At 44.8% G+C, this 20,692-nt stretch overlaps 1 protein-coding gene across 5 annotated transcripts in view; it reads right to left on the bottom strand.

Annotated features, from left to right (window-relative positions):
- The window catches only part of RHOA (ras homolog family member A), a 66,568-nt gene that overhangs the window by 13,852 nt on the left and 32,024 nt on the right, over positions 1–20,692 (bottom strand). For 2 of the 5 annotated variants that reach the window (XM_029050736.2, XM_029050737.2), the window contains 3 exons: positions 18,461–18,525; positions 15,602–15,685; positions 249–406 (listed from right to left, as the gene is read on the bottom strand). In XM_029050736.2, coding sequence (XP_028906569.1) covers positions 249–406; positions 15,602–15,620 — 177 coding nt within the window. In that variant the 5' untranslated portion in view covers positions 15,621–15,685; positions 18,461–18,525. Of the gene's footprint in view, positions 1–248; positions 407–791; positions 868–15,601; positions 15,686–18,460; positions 18,526–20,692 lie in introns of those variants that run through there. The other 3 variants (XM_029050739.2, XM_029050738.2, XM_001505228.6) reach the window with 2 other exon arrangements.

Here is a 20,692-nt window from a genome sequence, read left to right as displayed (position 1 = left end):
CTTATTTCCCTCACACTCTCTTTTGGAATGGCACAGCCACTAAAATATGTTGCTGGGGCCTCACTTAGACTAAGCAATACTAGGTGACGGGTAATCAACATGAATCCCATCCTCCTGCCACAAGAGCAACGGCTCATCTGCGCGTCTCGTTGAGTACAGTGCTTATTTCTCAATTGGATTTATTAACTTTCCACTCGTTTTTCCAGAGAGACTGTCAAGAGTAAAGCCAGCTATTGCAATACACCTACCTGTTTCCCATCCACTTCAATATCAGCTACATAGTTTTCAAACACCGTGGGAACATAGACCTCGGGGAACTGGTCTTTGCTAAATACGATGAGCAGACAGGTCTTTCCACAAGCTCCATCACCAACTATAACCAACTTTTTCCGGATGGCAGCCATTGCTGAAAAAAAAAATAAAATAAAATAAATGCAACTCGATATGCAAACATGGCTGTCATACCCACCATTTTACACAACATCCACTTTCCCTATGGAAAGGCCTCATTTTGTATTATCGCATTCTGATCTCAGAGTATATACTGATAGTTTTTTATTAGCTTATCTGTGTTGGGTGAAAACCTTTGCTCTCATCCCAGCACACCACCCCTCTCTGGCAAATCACTGGCTACGTTGGATCACCCAGGCTCTTGTTATGCTATTATTCTCTAGGTTTGAAAACAACTCTATATGAATCAGTAGGAAGCAGCTTCAAGCTACCACATTCCCCTTCTTCAAGAAGCTATCCTTTAATGTTTGTCGTCTGTATTTTTGTTTCCCTTCCCTTACCTGTCTGTCACCAAGTCCCACTCCACCCTTATTCTTAGATGGTAAATTCCCTTTGGGGCTGAGGATTGCTTCTACACCTCACCCGTGCGCTGCTGCTATGACGACTACTATTATGACGTTTTACTAGGTCATTGTACTAAAATGCCAATCAGAATGCATCACGCCTCAAAACAAAACAAAAAACCCAAAAAACCTCCAATGGCTACCTACCTCTCTCCACCAAATAAAACTCCTGCCGACACTATTCAAGGCTATTAGCTGTCCCCTCGTGATGATTCCATTATCTTCCCTTGCTGCCTCTCCACTTACTCTCTTCAATCCTCCAAAGCTTACCTCCTAACTGCACTTTACGCCTGTTCCTCTGCATGCATTCCCCTTCTTCCTCAGACCTGCCCAACCCCCTTCAAAATCCTCAAAACCAAACCACCCCCCCTGAAAAACCAAAACCAAACCAAAAAAACACCTCCAGGAGACATTCCCTGCCTAATCCTCACCTCCCCCTGATGAGGCTAGCCCACCAGCCACTTATTCATTTAGTGGTTTTTGTGTTCTTTTGTTATGAGCTGTAATTGTTCTCTTTCATTCCCCTTGCATTTATGATGTTTCAGCCTACCTCCCCCAACAGACTGTAAACTCCTTGAGGGTTGGGTCTTCTACTTTAACTGTACGCTCCTAAGCACCTAGTAGAGTAAGTGCATGAAGCAGGTGACCAATAAATACTGATTAATGCCATTTTAAAGTGAGTCCATTTCTCTTCAAGAGTTCCATCCACATTACAGCTGGAAACATTTGTCTTTACAGAAGCCTATTACATTTTTCTGGTGCTCTGTCTGGGTGTTTTGATTGGAATTGACATCCTTCTCATTCTGTCAGACTAAAGGAGGATGGGTAGAATTGAAGAGGGGAGGGGGAAGATAAGTACAACTTTCAGAATAGGATAGGATGAAAGATTGTAAAAAGTAGAATGTGAGGATGTACCTCTTTGCATACCCCCCGACTGCTCCAGTTATCCATGTGAGTTCTGTAAAAGCAGCTGTAACCTCCTAGAGTTATCTCTCACAGATAGAGATGCCATTCTCATTTCATTAAATGACGATCTGGCATTCTCAGAACAGAAGTGCCTGAACCTCTCCTGGTAGCCATTAGCGACCAGTTCCTGCTCTCGTCACTTGTGGAGAAAGAGCAACCTTGAGACCAGCACTCAATTTCCCCTTTCGAGTAAAGGGACAGCTCTCAAAATGGAGGCACTTGTTGTTTGTTTCCCCTCTTGTCTTTTCTCAGAATTTTTAGGGGGTGAAGCCTGAAGCTATGATTAAGCACTCTTTCTTCAAAGATTTGTTTAAATGGCTACACTTCTGAGCATTCATTTTCTTTCCACACCAATAAATGCATTTTTAAACCTGCTTTTAGTAACCTTTCACTTAATCTCACTTTAGGCAGCATTGACGGATATTAGGTGGTTGAAGGAATGCCTTCAAAGAGACAAGTGGGTCAAACTGTATTTACAGTAGCCCGCTTCTGTCTACCTGGTCCCTGCTTTATTTTCACTTCCCTACCCACTTTGGGCCCTGGCTACGTTGCCTCCTTTTCCTTCAGTTGCCAGGATCCTGCTGTCCCAAGGGATGACATAATAATGACGGTACTTGTTAAGTGCTTACTATGTGCCACGCACACTGTTCTAAGTGTTGGGGTAGATACAAGGCAATAGGGTTGTCCCATTTGGGGCTCACAGTCTTAACCCCCATTTTACAGATGAGGTAATTGAGGCACAGAGAAGTTTAGTGGCTTGCTCAAGGTCACACAGCAGACAAGTGGTGGAGCCAGGATTAGAGCCCTCGTCCTCTGACACGGCGGAGCTTTACATGTCGTCATCCAGAACATCCTCAAGCACCTCAAACTGCCCTACAGTCCTGAGTCCTGAAAGAGTGTTTGGTATATAAGTAGAACAGAGACATAAGCAGACATGTGGAAGACATAAGCAGATTACACCACGCTCATCCAGGATAATCTTGCAGTTTGCCTAGTCCTTAAGGGGCAAGGGAAACCCATCCCACTCCTCCCTTCCTTCCCCCTTATTCCTACACCACACTCTCACACTTCATTAGGGATAGGATTTTTGTCATCTCTGTACTCAGCAGCAGCTGGATCAAAAAAGGAAAGGAAGGGGGTAGTGGTAAAATGCTCCTCATTTCTCTCAGGACCCAGGTTGATGGGGGCGGGAGGGCGAGGCCTGAGGAGTTTTTGGTCCCTCCCACTTCTCCAAAAGCCAATCTTTAACAAGTAGGGTGAATCAGTAAAATTTCCTCTTTTCATGGCAGCTGAAGCCAAAATTTCAGTTGTATGCAGGAAGAGACCAAAAGACAAAAAAAAAAAACAAACAACAGTAGTAACAACAACAACAAAACCAAGAGAGAAGCTGGGCTTCCTGAAATATCTTTCTAGTTCCTTGTCTTTCGCTGGTCCTTAACTATGCAGCCATTTGAGATCTTAGCTGTGGACAGGATGTACATTTAAATAGCACAAAACCCACGTCCCCGGGTCTTGAACATTTTGATACTGCTATATCTGATATCTGCCTGGTCGATTCAACCAAATAAATCATTCTAAGTGATTTAATTCATGGGGAGGTCAACTAATCCCCTTACCAAAGGATCACAATTGCTGGTGGGAAACACAGCCGCACAAAGTAACTCATCAGAAGCTATTGCTATACGCTAGTTTTTAGCTTCCCACATTTGTGTTTTGAGAGCTGGAATGTGGAGCGCTACATAGTTCTCCCTGCTTAGCAGTTGTAATGAAAGGAATGAAAGCATTGAAACCAATATATGGGTGACTAGCTTTAGAGAATGTGCGTTCTTAAAAATTGTGTGTGTGTCTGTGTGCGCGTTAGAGGGAAGGGCACAAGGGTAAAATGGTGAAAAATGTATCCATGGGCCAAGTGGTCTATGCGAACTAGGTAGAAAAATACCTATATGCATACAGGATCTATATTAAGAACCATCAGTGATGGAATCAGGGCTCGGGGTGCCAATTTTTCATTTCAAGTATGGTGGGGGCGGGGGGAAAAAATAAAGCAGACACACATAGGGAAAGCAGCCAGGGCCCAAAGGCCAGAGCAGACCCCGGAGCCCCATGGCTGCTCCAGCTTCCAGTTGGCCCAAAGCAGACGGAGATGGGTGGAGTGGACGGCCCAAAAGACCTCCTCGCTTTCTCTACAGCTAGAGCCCTTGAGGATGGGCATGTGCCAACACAAAGCCTGTGGACAGGATAGCTGGCGGAGTTGTGCCGAGTCGGGGGAAGAGGGGATGGATACGAAATCAATGGTTTAAAATAACATGAAGGACAGACTACTGATTGTCCTCAAGCCTGTGATTTGCAGCTGTCTTTCCCGTTTTTGTGTTTCTAGAGCATTTCCCTTTTTATTTGCAAATTTAAAGGAGGGGCCGTTTTGACCTGTTTGTGCATTTTAAAAATGTCTTCAATGGCTATATTAATCCAGGGAAATACTGTGCAAAAATTTAAAGAACAAATGCTACCTCAAGATTTGAAGGGGCTTGTACTGTATTGTGAGATAGGAAAGAAAAGGGTACCTACTCTCCCATAAATTAAGTTAGAATATTCTCAGGGAGCAGAATTGCTTGTTGGCTTGTCAGGGCTTAACTTGTGCTAGTGTATACGCAGAGTATGGATTTTTCAGATTTATAAAGAAAGAGCCTGGGAATAATGATCAGGTAAGCATTATCTTTTTTGAGTTTGGGGAAAAATCAAGTTTAAGTGATTAAAAACCAGGTTTTATTTTCACATATGATTTACTGACAAAAAACTGAGTAGTGGGTACTTCTTTTGAAATATTACTCTTTCAGCATTTGCAAATAGCTAGAAGAATGCTTAACCTGACAGCTACATGTTGGAACAAAAAGCAAAATTAAGGCAACCTCGTTCAATTTAGGAAACTGAACTCCAATATCAATACAAAACTGCATAATATCCAAATCTTGGATTTAAGGGGTAGCTTTATAAGAGCACCTTAATGTATTTCTAAAGCACTTTCACATTATTTAAGTCATTTTTGTCCTCACAACATCCCTGTGAGGTAGGGAAAGGCAGATATTACCACCCACATTTTGCAGATGGGGAAACTGAGGCACAGGGCAGTCAAGTGAATTGCCCAAAGTCATCCAGCCAGTAAGCGGCAGAGGATCTAGGACTGGAGCCAGGGTCCTCTGAGCCCCAGACCCGTTCTTTTTCCACCGAAACAAGCGGCATCGCCTTTATCTTGGCGTGAGAAGAACGATGACATTCACATACGAGATATGCAAAAACTGACCGGGGATGCCTGCCAGCTGAGGAAATTCCATACTCTTTAGAGAATGGGAGAAGGGAATTATTCAGAAAAGGATACATTAATGTACTTAAAAATTGCTAAGCCCACTTAGAGATCACATTGCAAAGGGGGAATGATGGAAAAAATACAGGAAAAAGCAACCTTTAAAAAACAGTTTAGCTAAATTCCATACTCTGTAAGTAATCCATTTGCTGTGGCTATATCAGAATAAAAATGCACTGCCACTCATCTCCATAATGCCTATCAGGGAGAAGCACCAAAATATTTCAGGAGTGGTTTTTTTTTCCCCATTAAACACATTTTCATTACATTCTAGGTGCCTTGTTTAAAAAAAAAAAAAAGGGGAGGGGGAGGTAGTTACCTGTTGCCTAAAGGAGAATCTGCCACTTCCCACAGTCACAAGGGTAGTCTCAGGGAGGCAAATTTTGCAACAGCAAATTGGCTAGTAAGCCCCAACATTATCACTCAGAGATACAGGGAGTGGGAGCAAAGAAGTCATGGCGGATAATTTTGGGTGGAAAAGAGCTTGAAGAGGAATCGCTGAAGACTACATTGCCGGAGAACCGCTGCTCAGATTTACACCCCTACCCAAATGACCCATTCTTGCAAACTAACTGAGCTTGTGACCCCCTCAAAAGTTAAATCGGCTATCAACTTTAGAACCAAGGTCTGTTTTTATAATACTTAACTTGGGCTAAATTTTTAGGAAATGGCCTCATCCAAAGCCCTTCACGGAAGTGCGTCATCTGACTCCAGCTGCGCGGCTAGAGTCTGGTGTGGTTTCCTTTCTCAAAATGGCAGGTTGAGTATGTATTAAAGAATTGAAAGGCAAAGAGGGGAAAAAAAAATAGCAAAGTGTGTGTCACCTTATTTACTGCTTGAACTGTTTAGTCTTGCCCATTAACGAGACAGCACTTTACCTGAACTCAGTGGGGCTAAATATTTGCTCAATTATTTGGGACAGGTACATGCTGAATTTTGGTTGATGAGTATCCAAACTTTCCTCTCCTCTCCCCTCAGTTCTCCCAATTTCGCCAGATAACCCATCTTTAGGCAGGTAAGACACATGTTCTGCTCAAAACCAGGAATTTCAGACTCATCCGGTTTATGTCAAAGAGTGGGGTTTCGTCTGTTGAATAAAAGTCTGCTTTTATTAATTCTGACATTAAAGACACCTGAAAATTTGAATAGAATTGATGCAGGCCAAGTTGGGAAGAATTCAAAGGTGAAGAGGGGGGAAAAAAAGAATCTGATTAATAGACTAGTAAACTAATAAGAGATTCTCGATCAAGCAGGGGCCCAGCTGGCTTGGCAGCCCTTAAAATAAATGTAATTATGCTTGGTTCTGCTCTGCAAGAACTCATCCCCCACATTATAGGAGAGCTGGATGTACTCGCCTGTTGGATTAACTGGCTGCCGTAATTTATGAAAATGGCATATCTTTACATGCCGTGCTCCTTTAGATTTTTTTCCCCTGGAATGCAAACAAATGTTTCCCATTCTTCTCTATTCTCTTTTTCCAAAATAAATACACTCCGGCTGAAGAGGCAGCTCTGGGGAGGCTCTAAACCGGGCAACAAATCTTTGCAGAGAAAACAATCCTGCAGAATTGCTTTTCTGCATTAGGTTCAATCGCTACAAAACTGGAACGCCATTTTTACATATCTGGACCCACGCTAATCCAGGCAGTCATGGCTGCTATAATGCACAACCTGATATGGTCGGGACGTGGTGCAACAATTAAGGAACATGCTCCCGCTAGCCCGAGTCTGTTCTGGGTAGGGTGAGAGCCCCACATTCCTGCAGATAGATTGGGGGGTGGGGTGGGTAGGAAGAAAAGGTTGGGCGTAAGTGGATGGTGGGATGCCGTTCCCCCTCAGCCTCAGCCTTACCGTAAAGGCCTGTGTGTTTCATAACAGCTGCTCCCCCTTACTCTCCACCCTCGGTGGAGGGGTACGAGGTGGGGACGGCTCTGTGGGAGGTACAGCACCCTCTTCCGGGACTGTTGATCAGTTTGAGCTGTGAAGAGCCAGAAATCCTGCTACTCCTTCCACATCTGTCATCATCTTTGACTTTTGTCTTTTTGTTTGCCTTTTCTTCTGTTACCAAGCCCACCCCTCTTCTCCCCATTCTTTGACTATCAGCCCCTTGGGGACCAGGGAGAATGTCTATTCCTCACCTGGGTAATTCTTTCGCAGTGCTGTGCACGTGCTAAGGCGCTGAATACGGTCACTATTACTTCAGCGGCTTCAGAGCATTTAATGCAGAAAAAACAATAGCGTGTGGCAAAGCTGAAAAACATTCTGCTAGTGGTGGGATGTGTGTCAAAAAAAGGTCAGTCGTGATGGTATCTTCAAATCATCTTCCCACAAATCCACTGATGGCTATTGACTCAATGGTCAGAAAGCAATTTTCTCAAAACACACAAGGTTCCTCCAGAACGCAACTATCGTGCCATTGTTGAACTAAGTCCAGAAATTATTTTTGCTGAGTATATCTGTCTCGACCCAAACTTTTCTTAGAAGAACGCCAGCATTCAGAATTGGTCTACAATTAAATCAAGGAAGCTAGGATGGTTCAGCCCTGTTTTCTGATGAGGAGCCATCCAGCGGGAGCTTTTTGAATATTTCAACATCAGTGAAATGGCATCGGCCTAGTGGAAAGAGCACAGGCCTGGGAGACGGAGGACCTGGGTTCTAATCCTTGTTCCACCACTTACATGCTGAGTGACCTCGGGCAAGTCATTTAGCTTCTCTGGGCCTCAGTTCCCTCATCTGCAAAATGGGGATTCAATACCTGTTCTCCCTCCTTAGACTGTGAACTCCATGTGGGACCTGATTATCCTTTATCTACCCAGCAATCAGAATAGCGCTTGGCATATGGTAAGCACTTAAATAGCACAATAATTATCATTAATAATACTAAAAATAATCATCTCTATTCTCTACCCCTGTTTAACTGTGATTTCTTTGGGGCCTTCATTGTAACTCCTTCAGTTGATTTTCATCCAGTCTGTTGAGAACTAGTTTTAGCAACTTCAAAACTTCCATGCAATGTTTGCGTTTCTCAGTACTAGCAAATACCAATGCCACCTGTCAAAACCCTCACTGCCTCAGGAGCCAGCTGTTGGTTCTAGTAATTAAAAATGAAGTTCTTCCTTCTCTTCAGTGTGGGTGGTAGTATACCTTAGTATAGTAAAAGGGCCAGCTGAATTTCAGGGTTTGCTGCAATGCCAGTTTATCAAAGATGAATTTTAATAATGTTGGTATTTGTTAAGCGCTTACTATGTGCCGAGCACTGTTCTAAGCGCTGGGGTAGACAGAGGGGAATCAGGTTGTCCCACATGGGGCTCACAGTCTTAATCCCCATTTTACAGATGAGGGAACTGAGGCACAGAGAAGTTAAGTGACTTGCCCACAGTCACACAGCCGACAAGTGGCAGATCTGGGATTCGAACTCATGAGCCCTGACTCCAAAGCCCATGCTCTTTCCACTGAGCCACGCTGCTGCTTCAGCCCTTGGCATCATCAGTTCTTTTGAGGTACATCAAGGCCCCTGCAATTTGCTTCTTATTTCTGGGGTGGGGAGGCATTTCTCAGCTCTCCCCCATAAATGCCCACTTTATCCTCCTCTTTCATGCACTCTGAATTTCAGTTTGGTCATCAGCTTTTACTAATCTCTTCAGAAATCTCAACAGTCTTGTCCAGTGGGGAACAATGTTTCATCTGTGGCCAGTTGGCTGGAATTCATGGACTTTAGTGAATAATCGCACCAAGTAACACAAAAGTCAATGTGTGGGTTGGTGATAATCATGTTCTATGGGCACATAGGAAATCCACTGTTTGATAACTGTTGTCTGGATAATTTGCTTTCTACTGCATCTGTAAGATTTCCCTTTGCTTCGGGTACTTTATAGGTAATGGTGTACTCTTTACACTTCTCACATATAACCACCCTAAAATTTATTTTAAACTGTTCAGTACTGGAGAAATAATTATTTTGGAAATGGTAGCGCTAAAAGTACTAGATTGCAAGTTCCTTGAGGGCAGGAATAGTGTCTACTAATTCAACTGGACTACACTCCTCTAAGTGCTTAGTTAAGTACTCTGCACACAGAAAGCACTAAAGTGCCACTGACTGATCCTACTTCTCTTCATGTCTGAGGCCTTTATTCCACTTGCAAAGCTTTTTTTTCCTAGGAAACATGCAGTAAGAGACCCATAGGACCGATAAAACCAATACCTGGTGACAAGCCATGAGAAGCGATTATTCAGAGAGACAAAAAGATCTTCAGGAGCATGTAACCAATAAGCATCAAGTACAACATGCATATTCACTTTTGAGTGTCTGCTGAATGAAAATCCATCTTCACCCTTGCATCCAGTTTCCACAGATACTCAGCCTGTGATTAAATATGGGGATTTCATCTAAGAACAAGAAATCTATTGCCCTTTAATGGTCAGGATTTTCCAACCCCAAGAAATCATAGCAAGTCTGTGACGGCCACTGCGCTGTGTCAGTTTCATTATATTTAATACTGGGTAGGGTTAAAATGGCTTCTCGAAGCCTTGTGTTTTGTTTGCATTACCATGGTGATTCTCAAAACATCCTTACATAGAAAGCAGATTTGAATAGGACCCACCTCGGCTTTACAGCAAATTAGTGGCGTCAGAATAGAACCCGCTTCTGATTTTAGGATACTGTTCTAGTCAAATTCTTGCTTTTGGCTGAATGAGATAAATACTATCTCCGCCACTTGCCTGCTATGTGACCTGGGGCAAGTTACTTCACTTCTCTGGGCCTCAGTTTCCTCAAATGCAAAATGGGGATTCAGTACAAGTTCTCCCTCCTACTTACACTGTGAGCCCCACATGAGACAGGGACAGTGTTTGACTTGATTGATGTGTATCTACCCCAGGGCTTAGAGCAGTGCTTGATGCACAGTAAGCACTTAATACCACAAAAAACCCCAACATTAATAGCAAACTATTCAAAATACCTGGTTGGAAAAAATAATTTATACCAGCCTGTTTGGAGAGAAAAGGCTTCAGGGAGGTGGCGCTCGGCCCGTTTTCTTTTGATTATGTTGGAAATATGGCAAATTTGGCAAACATGATTGCGGATGGATGTCAGTAACAGACCACTCATTGTATAGCAGAAGTTCTCATCAAAAAAACTTCTACAGTTCTACAAAATAGTCAATAACTGTTCAGGAAAGTGATCACATTCATCACCCTGTTGGTTCCTATTTTAAAGGCTGGTGTAAAGTAGCACTTAACACTGTGCTATTAGCAGAGATGGTTTCCAGTTTCAATGAAAGTATGTCTAGGAAGCATAGTCTATCTCCATAAGGGCAGAACTTCTATCGGAATACCTCGAGCAGCTGCCCTAGGGACCTTGGGATTTGCGGGGAGGAGGGGGGGAGAACATTCTTGGTGTTAGAGATCCCAGGCCTCCCAAGAACTGTGGATAGGCCCTCTGCCATAAGAAATTATCCAGGACAGTTCTAGAAATGCCCAGACTTTGAGTTTGGAGCCTTAAGCACCCAAACTTGGAGTTCAGGGAGTTCCCAAAACACAAGCTTTAAGTCCCAGGAATTCCTGAGCTTTAGGCACACCCAGCCTACCCCTGCTTGACTATTAGTGCTCCAATACTGAGACCTGCAATCTGCAATGACATTTTCACACAGTCTACCCAAGTCCTAATGGATCACTTCACTTCTCAACAAAGATCTGACTTGGATGGCTATTGAAGAGATGAATTTATACACATAAATGAATCCCCAGATTAGAAATTAAGCCTCTCTTTTGACTGGTGCCCACAAAGCCAAGTCTATTTGCAAATGAGGTAGCTATAAATTTCACTTGCAAAATCTGTTTAGACAAGGCAGGACATTACTCACCCGAGAGGATTTCAACTTCAACTACAGTATTCTAAACTCCACCCAGGCAAACCTATGCTGGGAAACCAATGAACAGGCCTACTCTGTTCAGCAAAGGTGTCATGGAAAATCTTTGAGCCCACCTGGCTAATAACTTTAACTCTATCAAGGTTCACAGACTTCAGAAGAAAGGGCTTTAGCACTAACATTTGTTGCCCAGGTCAAAATTGGGAGCTACTTTTATCTATCTATATATATGTGTGTATATATATATCTATAACACATGCTCACACACACTTTACAGCAAAGCATTAGTTCCTTTTTTGTAAAGCAGTATCATCACCGCTCTGTAAGTTTGGGATAATGAGAAAAACTTGGGATAAGGCTAGCTTTGTTGAATTACAAACCAAAGACTTGGGTCACGTTAGTCCAAAGTTTTACCTTCATCGAATAAGCACCATATCTGGAGCAACTAAGTAGACGGATGTCCTCATTTCATGTTCAACTGTTCTGGCAAATTCCAAAACGAGATAGTTTACAATCACCTGCTGCTTTGCAGCCATCTGACTGCAAGGGAGAGAGGAGAGGAGGGGCCAGGAAACTATGCGGTAACAGCTGTTCAATCTAATGCAGCAGCTGAAGGCTTGCATCACAGGAGCTGACAAACCACCAGCTTGCAGGTTTCCTCTCTGGGTTTCTGAATCCACTATGGTTCCACCCAAACCCCTCCTAGAGTTGAAGTTGCTTGGATGTCCCCTGGGGAGTCTGTGCCCATGGGCAGTGGCCTCTAGGAGTCCAAAGCAACTCCAGAGGACCCGTTGGTAGAACCAGGGCCAGTGAAGGTGGGACATCCCTTTTAGGGGCCTAGGTTCTGATTTCACAGGTCCAGTAATCCGGTTTAGTCTGTGACTCCCCTCAAAAGATCACTGGACCGTTTTGGATCTATACCCTTTAAGCACTTGACTTCTACCCCGCCCTCAGCTCCACAGCACTTGGGTACAGATCCTCATGCCCTGCCATTTCCCCTCTCTGAAACTGATTTTAATATCCACCTCCCCGGCTAGACTAAGTTCCTTATGGGCAGGGAACATGTCTACCAACTCTGTTGTACCGTACTCTCCCAATTGCTTAGTACAGTGCTCTGTACAATAAAAACCACCGGATTGACTTTGGGATCTGCTCTCTCTAAGCACAGACCCCAGAGAAGAGGCCTGGATATCTACACAAAGACTGAAGGTTGCTTGACCATCCATTTCCAGTTCCCAATCAGGCATCATTGCTATAGGCACTATAAAGTCATTCTTTCCTTAAAAATTCACTTTGCAAGCCACCGAAAATATGCTCTCCTCAGAGGCAGCCATCAATCAGTGGTATTTGAGTCCTTTCTGTACGCAGAGCACTGTACTAAACACTTGGGAGAGTATGATACAACGGAGTCGGTAGACATGCTCTCTGCCCACAGAGAGCTTAGAGTCTCTATTTCAAATATATATATATATATATTATTTTAGATATCTATATAGAAAGAGGTATAGATATTATGTATCTAGATAGATAACCTCTCTATAATTTGAAATATTACCAAGTGTCAACTGTTTCCAAACACACCTCCAAGCTAAAGAGCACATAGGGTCCCACTGCCAGGAACTCTATTACTCTGAATTCACTGTGAAATTTTCTCAGAAAGGCTGCTCACCAGGCAACCATCCAGATTACTGGAGGTGCTAGCAAGAGTCTGCACTAAAAAGCCAGGGAAATCTTGCTCTGAGCAGTGGGCCCTTGGGCCTACTTGTGAGTGCTGCAATGTCTGGCCAGGGGTTCTTTCCGTCTGCCAGAGAGCCTCGGGGCTTCACCTCTAAGCAGGACCACATGTCTTTTGGCAGGCACGCTCGGGGAGGGTCGGATCCAGTCCGGGTAGCAAATGGGGCCCACTTTGTTCCAGAAGTCTTGCTCTTAGCAGTGCGCTCCTAAATGGTGAAGTCAGAGGAGCAGTCAAAAACACACCCTCTTGAGGTCCAGCTCTAGAGACTGGGCTACTCTGATGAGCCCAGGCTCCAATTTACAGTAATTTCTTCTGAGGCGGCTAACTACGGCAAAGCCCATCTTCGACGGAGCCCCTTAAGGGACAAATTAGCACACAGGGACGATATGGGAAAGCCTCAATTCCCTTGATCTTTCTTTGACCTGAACCTATTATTTCTCATCCCCTCCCAAACAATTTAGAGTTCACGAAGCTGACGAGCTTCACCGGGGCCTCTACTTTTAACAGGTTATTTCCACACGAGAGTTGTAATAGCAGTGATAGCGATGGCATTAAGTGCTCTCCGTACGCAAAGCACTGAACTAGGCGCCAGGAAAGACTCCATGGGTAGGAATTAGACCCAGTCCGACATTCATCAGCCTCACCATTCCAGGTGCCATACATTACCCAGATGGATAGCGTCCCATTTTTCTATGGTATGATGTGCGGGGTTGCCATCAATGAGGTCTATAGTTGCCTTCCTGGGTATCTTTTGATTAGGGACATCCTGGAGCCTTTTTTATTTGCACAGCACAGGGGAGCTCTCAGCAATGACTCGATCCAGGCTTAAATAAACCTCAAGCATTGGAGGTCTGAGGGTGTGCTTTGCTCGGAAAGAAAGGGGAGAAACGTTTGAAAGACATAATGAAGCAAAACCTCAAATAATACGGCACAGTGGATAGAGTGTGGAAAGAGCGCGGGCCTGGGAGGCCCCAGGTTCTAATCTGGGCCCTGCCACTTGTATGCTTTGTGACCTTGGGCACATCACTTAACTTCTCCAGGCCTCAGTTACCTCATCTGTAAATTGGGGATTGATACTGTGAGCCCTAGGCTGGCCAGGGACAGTGTCCAACCTGATTAGCTTTACCTTCCCCACTGCTTAGTACAGTGTCTGGCACACCGTAAGTGCTCAATAAATACCGTTTATGTTTTTGTTTGGTTTTTTTTAAGACTGAAAAACGAAAAAGGAGGGACAAACGAAACGAAAGGAGGGACAAACGTAAAAACGTAATGGGCAGAATCAGACCCACTGTACTGTCCCCGGCCTCGTGGCCCTTTCTCTACCACCTTATTACCTTTTTCCAGAAACTCAGCCCCTACCTCCCGCAGTGGCTGGCCCCTCCCGGTGACTCACCTCCCCCTGAGCCTCCTCTCTGTTGGCTGCCCGCCAGAAACTGGCTCCATCAATTGGGCCCTGTTCTGCTGCTTCCAGCCCTGAACCTGCCCCATGCCCAAGCTTTCCCTGACTAAAAACAGCCTAGCCGAGCCTCACCCTCCAGTAAGTGGTTAGGATATTTCTAGCCCTTGGGGGTTAACGAGTGGGACCGGTCTCTCCAAAGCCACACAAGCCAGCCCTCCAGCTACGGCTCACCTTTGGAGAGAGGATCACATCTGAGACAGGAAAGATGCTAGATGTCTCCAAGGAATAGCAAGGACCTGTCTCCCTTCACGCGCTCAGAGCTTAGGGTTTCGTTTCGGTTACGGGCTGGAATGGTAGATTCAAAACCCTCAAGCAAGCGGCCATGGATTAGGGAGTTTTGGAGCTATCTGTCCTGGTGCAGTTGACAAACAGGCCACTGAAATGCTAAGTGTGAAATGGGGAGCGGAGGGGAGAAGAAAGAGGTCCATAAGGCTGGTCGGGGCAAGCCTGGAAACCAGCAAAGCCATAGTAGCATGCTGAGGAAGACTGCAGGAAACGACCTCTTCCCTGGGAACCCCAGTCCTTCTCCACAGGCTGGTTGCCCTTAACCCTCCCCCGTCTCGGGATTATTCCCTAGATGTTTGAGTCTACTCCGGGACTAGGCAAAGCATTAAAAACATACAGAAACAGCATGGCCTAGTGGAAAGCGCACGGGCCTGGGAGTCAGAAGGATTTGGGTTCTAATCCCGGCTCCGCCACTTATCTGCTGTGTGACCTTGGGCAAGTCACTTCACTTCTATGTGCCTCAGTCACCTAATCTGGAAAATGGGGGATTAAGACTGTGAGCCCCACGTGGGACAGGGACTGTGTCCAACTTGATTACCTTGTATCTACCCCAGCACTTAGAACAGTGCTTGGCACACAATAAGCGCTTAACAAATCCCATAATTATTATTAAACGTAGTGTAACCAATGTTTATCAAGAAACAACGGCACAGGAATGAGGACGACTGGCTTAGAGAGGACTATTTCCCCAAAACTGAAGAATTGAAAAAACTCTTAGCCATCAGGAGAGGATTTCTAAAGCAGCCAGATCCTCGTGCCTCTGAACTGTTGAAGAATTACACCTTTATGTTGACCGATGCATATTCTGCATCCAGACAGACTTCACCTAGGACTCCTATAGGCTACAGGCAAAAGGAATGGCACCACAACGCTTTTAATGCTACGTTTTTTGTTTTTTTTTTTTTAGAGTAGAATCAGGTCAGAAACACTGAGCTGGTCCCATGAGGCCAAGCCCCTAAAGATGGTGCTGCCTGAACTGAAGGAGGACAAGGGCACACGGAGTCTGGGCACGCTAAGACGACGAGGTCACGAATGCAGACAGCCCACCAGAATCGAAGCAAAGCTCAGCCCATCACACCTTTGCTGGGGGGGAACATGTGAGGAGAATGGATCACAGCAGGATACCCAATCGGCTGCTCTGTGGTGAGCGGAGATGGGATACCTGGAAACGGGAGAAACGTTTGAAAGACATAATGAAGCAAAACCTCAAATAATACGGCACAACCGTGGACAGTTAGGCGACAGCAGCAGAGAGAAGACCAGATCGGGGGGCCGGCAATTAGATACGGGGTGACTCTTAGAACCGAGGCTTCAAGTTCATAACACAAAGAGGGAGGAGGAAAAAAATGGCACCCGGTGCTAAGAGCAGCAAATGCAACAGTGCAAGGGACAATTTTTATGTGTTCGCGATACGGAAGGGATCGTCAGTCATGCACTAGTCTTATCAGCCGCACATAAACACAAAGAGCAACTCAGCTCCATCTAGGTCATCTTTGAACTTGGACAGCAATATCTCACTATATAGTGAGATGGTGAGAGAGGAAGAGGGGGAGAGGGAGGAGAGGGAGGGAGGGAAGGAGAGAGCTAGCGAGCACGCACGCAATGTAACATCAGCCTCAAAAGCTGGAAAAGAACCACTCCGACATCAATTTAATCAGAAGAATCAGATGTAGGGATGCTTCTTACTCCAAAATGGGAGACAAATAGGCACTGTTAGTCACTGCAAAAAACAGAGCTACAGGTAATCAGTGTCAAAAAAGCTATAGCCCTAAAAGAGCTTCAGGCCTAAATGCTATCATTTGGTGGCACTCAAGCCTAAGGGTCTTCTCCCCCACCCTCACCAGCAAAAAAAAGAAGTAATAACAACTTAAAAAGTGCAGCCATTTTTAAATTGCTGCTCTGCTTACACGGTTGGAGGGGGAGTGACAGTCGAACATATATTAAGCTCCTAACTAATCTAAAGGTCTATGATTAAGAGTGCCTTTTAGGAGCAAGGGTTGACCCTGCCCATTCAGCATTCGGATTAATCAACAACAGCTAGATCATCATATAGGTCAACGGGGCACCCATAAAATGGTCCCACAGTGTATTCGGTTCACCAGTATTAAAGCACCCTTACAGCTCTGCCGGGGAGAAGGTGAAAGGAGAAGGAAAAGAGGGTTTTACAAAAACAAAAAACAACACTGCTCTAGGGAACTAAATGGAGTATATGCTGGACATAAGAAATACTAGAAGGATATCTGCCAGCGTAATTTGAAAAAATATGGGTTAGCCACAGTAGGTTGCTAGGGAGCAAGGGGAACAAATGAATTAGACTGCAGTTAAGAGACGGGCCCCATAATTAGTGGAAATTACAGGTGTCCCTCATTATGGTCAGAGAACCAATATCCAGAATTTCTCTCCAACGCAACTGATAAACCAAGGAACACGTTTAAATGGGTGCTGTTACATTCACACTCAGATAATTTTAAGGGCGAGATAAAAGGGTCCGGACTTAGTGCCCTCCCTAACTCCATTTTCTAGACAGGCACCTTCATTTTCATTCACTATTGTGCCGAGTTGCTTTATTTTGAAGCAGCTGCTAAAACAGCAAAAGGCGCATAAGAGCTTCTGCCACGGAACACGGGTGGAAAGTGTCAGGGGAAGCCACAGAACCACCACTGCTTGGCCCCACTCAGGTTTCCCTTGGTTTGAGGAGAAGTTTGGCTTGTTCAATCTTGGGAACAAAGGGGGTAGGAAAAAGGGAGGAAAATGGGGAAGTGGCCCAGGCAGCTGGCTTGGAAGCTTTCCCTTGTGGACTAGCATTTTGGGAGCAAAACTCTTGCCCCTCTCCAGTGCCAGCCAGTCAGAGAGAGGAATAAATGGGTGACGGGAAGTACCATTTTTATTACATTTGGGGGATGCAACTTGGACGTCAACCATTACATAATGTCAGGCAATGAGGGAATTACATGTCTGTACTATGCAGCCCAAGGGGGCAGCAGACAGAGCCCCTGACACTAACAGTCTTATAATAAATTTAAGACTGCATGTGTTCCTCAGTTTCAAAACTGGCCTTCTTACCAAGGTACCAATATTAAGAGCAGTCATTTTAACTTTGGCTACCTAAAGGTTTAACAGGTTGAGAGGCAAATGACAATTGCTAACACTGAAAAATCTGTTTTATTTTTTCCCAGTTGTTAAAAAAAGTATAAAATCCACATGGGTTTTGTGAAACTAATACTGTCAAATGTGGCATCACTTATCTTGAAATTTCCAACACTTCAATATAACTCTACAAAAGTGGAACAAGGGGAGTTCTACCTGCAGATTAGGTCTGGCTCTCCTGTCATACTGTGGGCTGAAGGAATGGGGGTGGGGGCTCAGTTTTAGAGACTAGGTGGACAAAGCAGGGGACCCCGTTCTACAGGAAATTAGTGTGTGGTGCTATAGATAAGCCTGCTCCTCCGAATCAGAAGTTAAGAGGATAGAGCTTTAACTAAGACTCTGAGGCGTTTACTGTCCTAGTCTGCTCTCGGTCACAGAGCATCTTAAAGGAGCTTCATATTATATTTTTCCTCCAGGCTCTTGAATCTGCAAGATAGTCGCTTGATTTCTATCAATGTAGGAGGCTGGAGTTAACACCATATGGTAAATAAAGGTAAATTTTTTTTTAAAAAAAAGGTCTTTTTTCTTTTGGGGGGTGGGGGGAGGAGGGTGATTAAACAGCCTGAGTAATGGAAAGCCATTCAAATGACAAGCATACATATTATCCCAGCAAAGTCAACACTTTTTAAAGGCAGCAGTTAATCAGCTTTCAGAGAGGAAACGGACGACGGATGCTTCTTTTTGTTGCATCCTGTAAACTTTGGATGCCCATATCCTCTCAGACTAAACAGGTTCTCTGTACTGACCAATTGTGTTAACATTCCATATTTTTCCTCTATTAAAAACTCACCTCTTGGAATCTTTTCCGGATTAACCCCACCTGACCCTGTTTAGACTAGGAACTCCGGCTCCGTTCTGGCACATGGAAAAGAAAATTATGTGTTCATCATACGTACTCAAACTACATACTGTGTCCCTTTCGCTTGGGCCTCATGCCTATTATTGTCTCCCTGTTCCCCTCCCGCAGCCAGACTGCAAATTCGAGGGTGGTGACTGCAGTTTTCTTCTTCTAATTCCTTCGCTGCATATACAGTGCTCTATACACAGTGGCTGCTCAGTAAATAATGTCGACGAGGATACCCAGGTCCACTATCGTTAGAGTTGAAGAACTACAGTAATGTCAATTTACCGGGGTAGGGCAGATCTGGTGTGTTGCAGATTTTTCGTACCCGTCCTGCTGTGGGTGAAGAGGAGGTGTGGAAGAGACCGAAGGGGTAAGGGCGCCTAGTGGTTCTGCCCAAGCCAAGAGCCTTCCGACCTCTGCTAGGAGAGTTGTGGTGATGAGCGGGGTTTGGATGTCCCGCCTGGTTCAATGCTTCGAGAATCAGGCCGAAAAGAGCCTCAACCTTCACCACGAGAGCCGCAGGGAAAAGGCTGGAAACCGCTTGGCTTGGGCGTGCCGCCCAGGCATGTGATGGCTGGAATTTTTTACTTGGATTCTAGAGCACAGCTATGCACTTTAAGGATGTAGACATGTTGGAGAGGATCCAAACAACTCTAGTTATTTGGGCCTGGGGAATGCAATCTCTCAGGACAAGTTGAAGGACTTGAGATGACTTATCCCGAAGGAGAAAACAGGAGTAATTTGTGTATTTGAAGGGATCTTTAGAGCACTCTGTAGTGAATTTTCCCAAAGCCCATCTTCTCACCATGCCTTCCTCCTCGACTCCCTTGCCTACGCCTTTCCTGCTTCCCAAAACTTCCTTCCCCTTCAAATCTGCCAGCCTGCAGCTCTCCCAAACTTCAAGGCCCTCCAGAAATCACACCTCCTCCAGGGGGGCCTTCCCCAGCTAAGCTCCACCTTCCCAGGCTGTGTCCACCCAACTGCCCACCTTAGCATTTACATTTATACATGACAGATTCATATATGCTTCTGTATTTAACCTGCCATGCTTTTCCTATCGATCAATGGCCACGTTGTTTGGGAATGACTTATGTCTATCAGTCACCCCCCAAAGGGAGGAAGCTCCTTGAGGGCATGATCTCTTACTCAATTGTAACAGTGCTCTGCACAAAATAGGAGCTCAGTAAATACTACTGTCTGATTGAAGGAAAAGTGATCCACTAAATATTGTGACCAAAGCTGGAGGAAGAAGTAGGTTTAGACTCCAGCATAGAATTTGGATTGTTTGGGGTTTTAGACTGACCGTAAGCTCCTTGTGGGCAGGGAATGTGTCTACCAACTCTAGTGTACTGTACTGTCCCAAGCACTTAGCATGGTGCTCCGTACACAGGAAGCACTCAGTAAATACTGTCGATTGTTGGATGATGGGAATAAAAAAATGGTCTCTCACTTTTCTGGGCTTTGTCAAGGAACGCAACTACATTTTTGGAGGCACATCTCAGTAAGATCTGAGATTCTAAATTCGAAGAACAATAATGAACATGCTATGACTTACTGGATCATTAAGTACAGGCTAAAAAGGAACAAGAAACAGCAAAGACCAAATTTTACATACCAGTCACACCCTATCTTTTTTAAGTAATACTAACACACACACGTCATCAACGGAGTACAGTACTGGAGCAGAGGCTGACAGAGGAGTACAGGGACCCTAGCAAAATTTTGGGAGAGCCAAGTCATGAGAGCTGTCTAGAAAATTAAGTCGAGAGAGCGCAAGGGAATCCAGGACCTAGACAGAGAGATTCCAAGCACCTTGACAAGCAACTCCTTGGTTTAACGCACACATCCTGATGGTCAGACGCCCTCCCTCCACTCTATACCTGGAACACACAGACAGGACGTTTAAGAAATGATGCAGGGGGAAGACACGTTTACCCTCATTAGGGAAAGATCCACAGAGCTCCAGGGTTCATTAACACTGGTAGTTTCAATGACAATCGAGTTCCCCGAATTTTAGTTCTCCGGGACCTTTGCCTATCTGATTCAAAACGGGCTGAGACCCAGTCGCTGAGCTGAAACCTGGTGATCTGCTTCACACCAGATGAAAAGCTAAACCCCTGCTTAGGCCAGACACCAGAAACTGGACCCGACTGGGCACTGAGGTGGACTAGATGGGGA

The sequence above is a fragment of the Ornithorhynchus anatinus genome, chromosome X1, assembly GCF_004115215.2.
Source record: "Ornithorhynchus anatinus isolate Pmale09 chromosome X1, mOrnAna1.pri.v4, whole genome shotgun sequence".
In the NCBI taxonomy this organism is placed as follows: domain Eukaryota; kingdom Metazoa; phylum Chordata; class Mammalia; order Monotremata; family Ornithorhynchidae; genus Ornithorhynchus; species Ornithorhynchus anatinus.
Note: the sequence above shows the minus strand (reverse complement) of the source record. Positions and strands in the feature narration are given on the sequence as shown.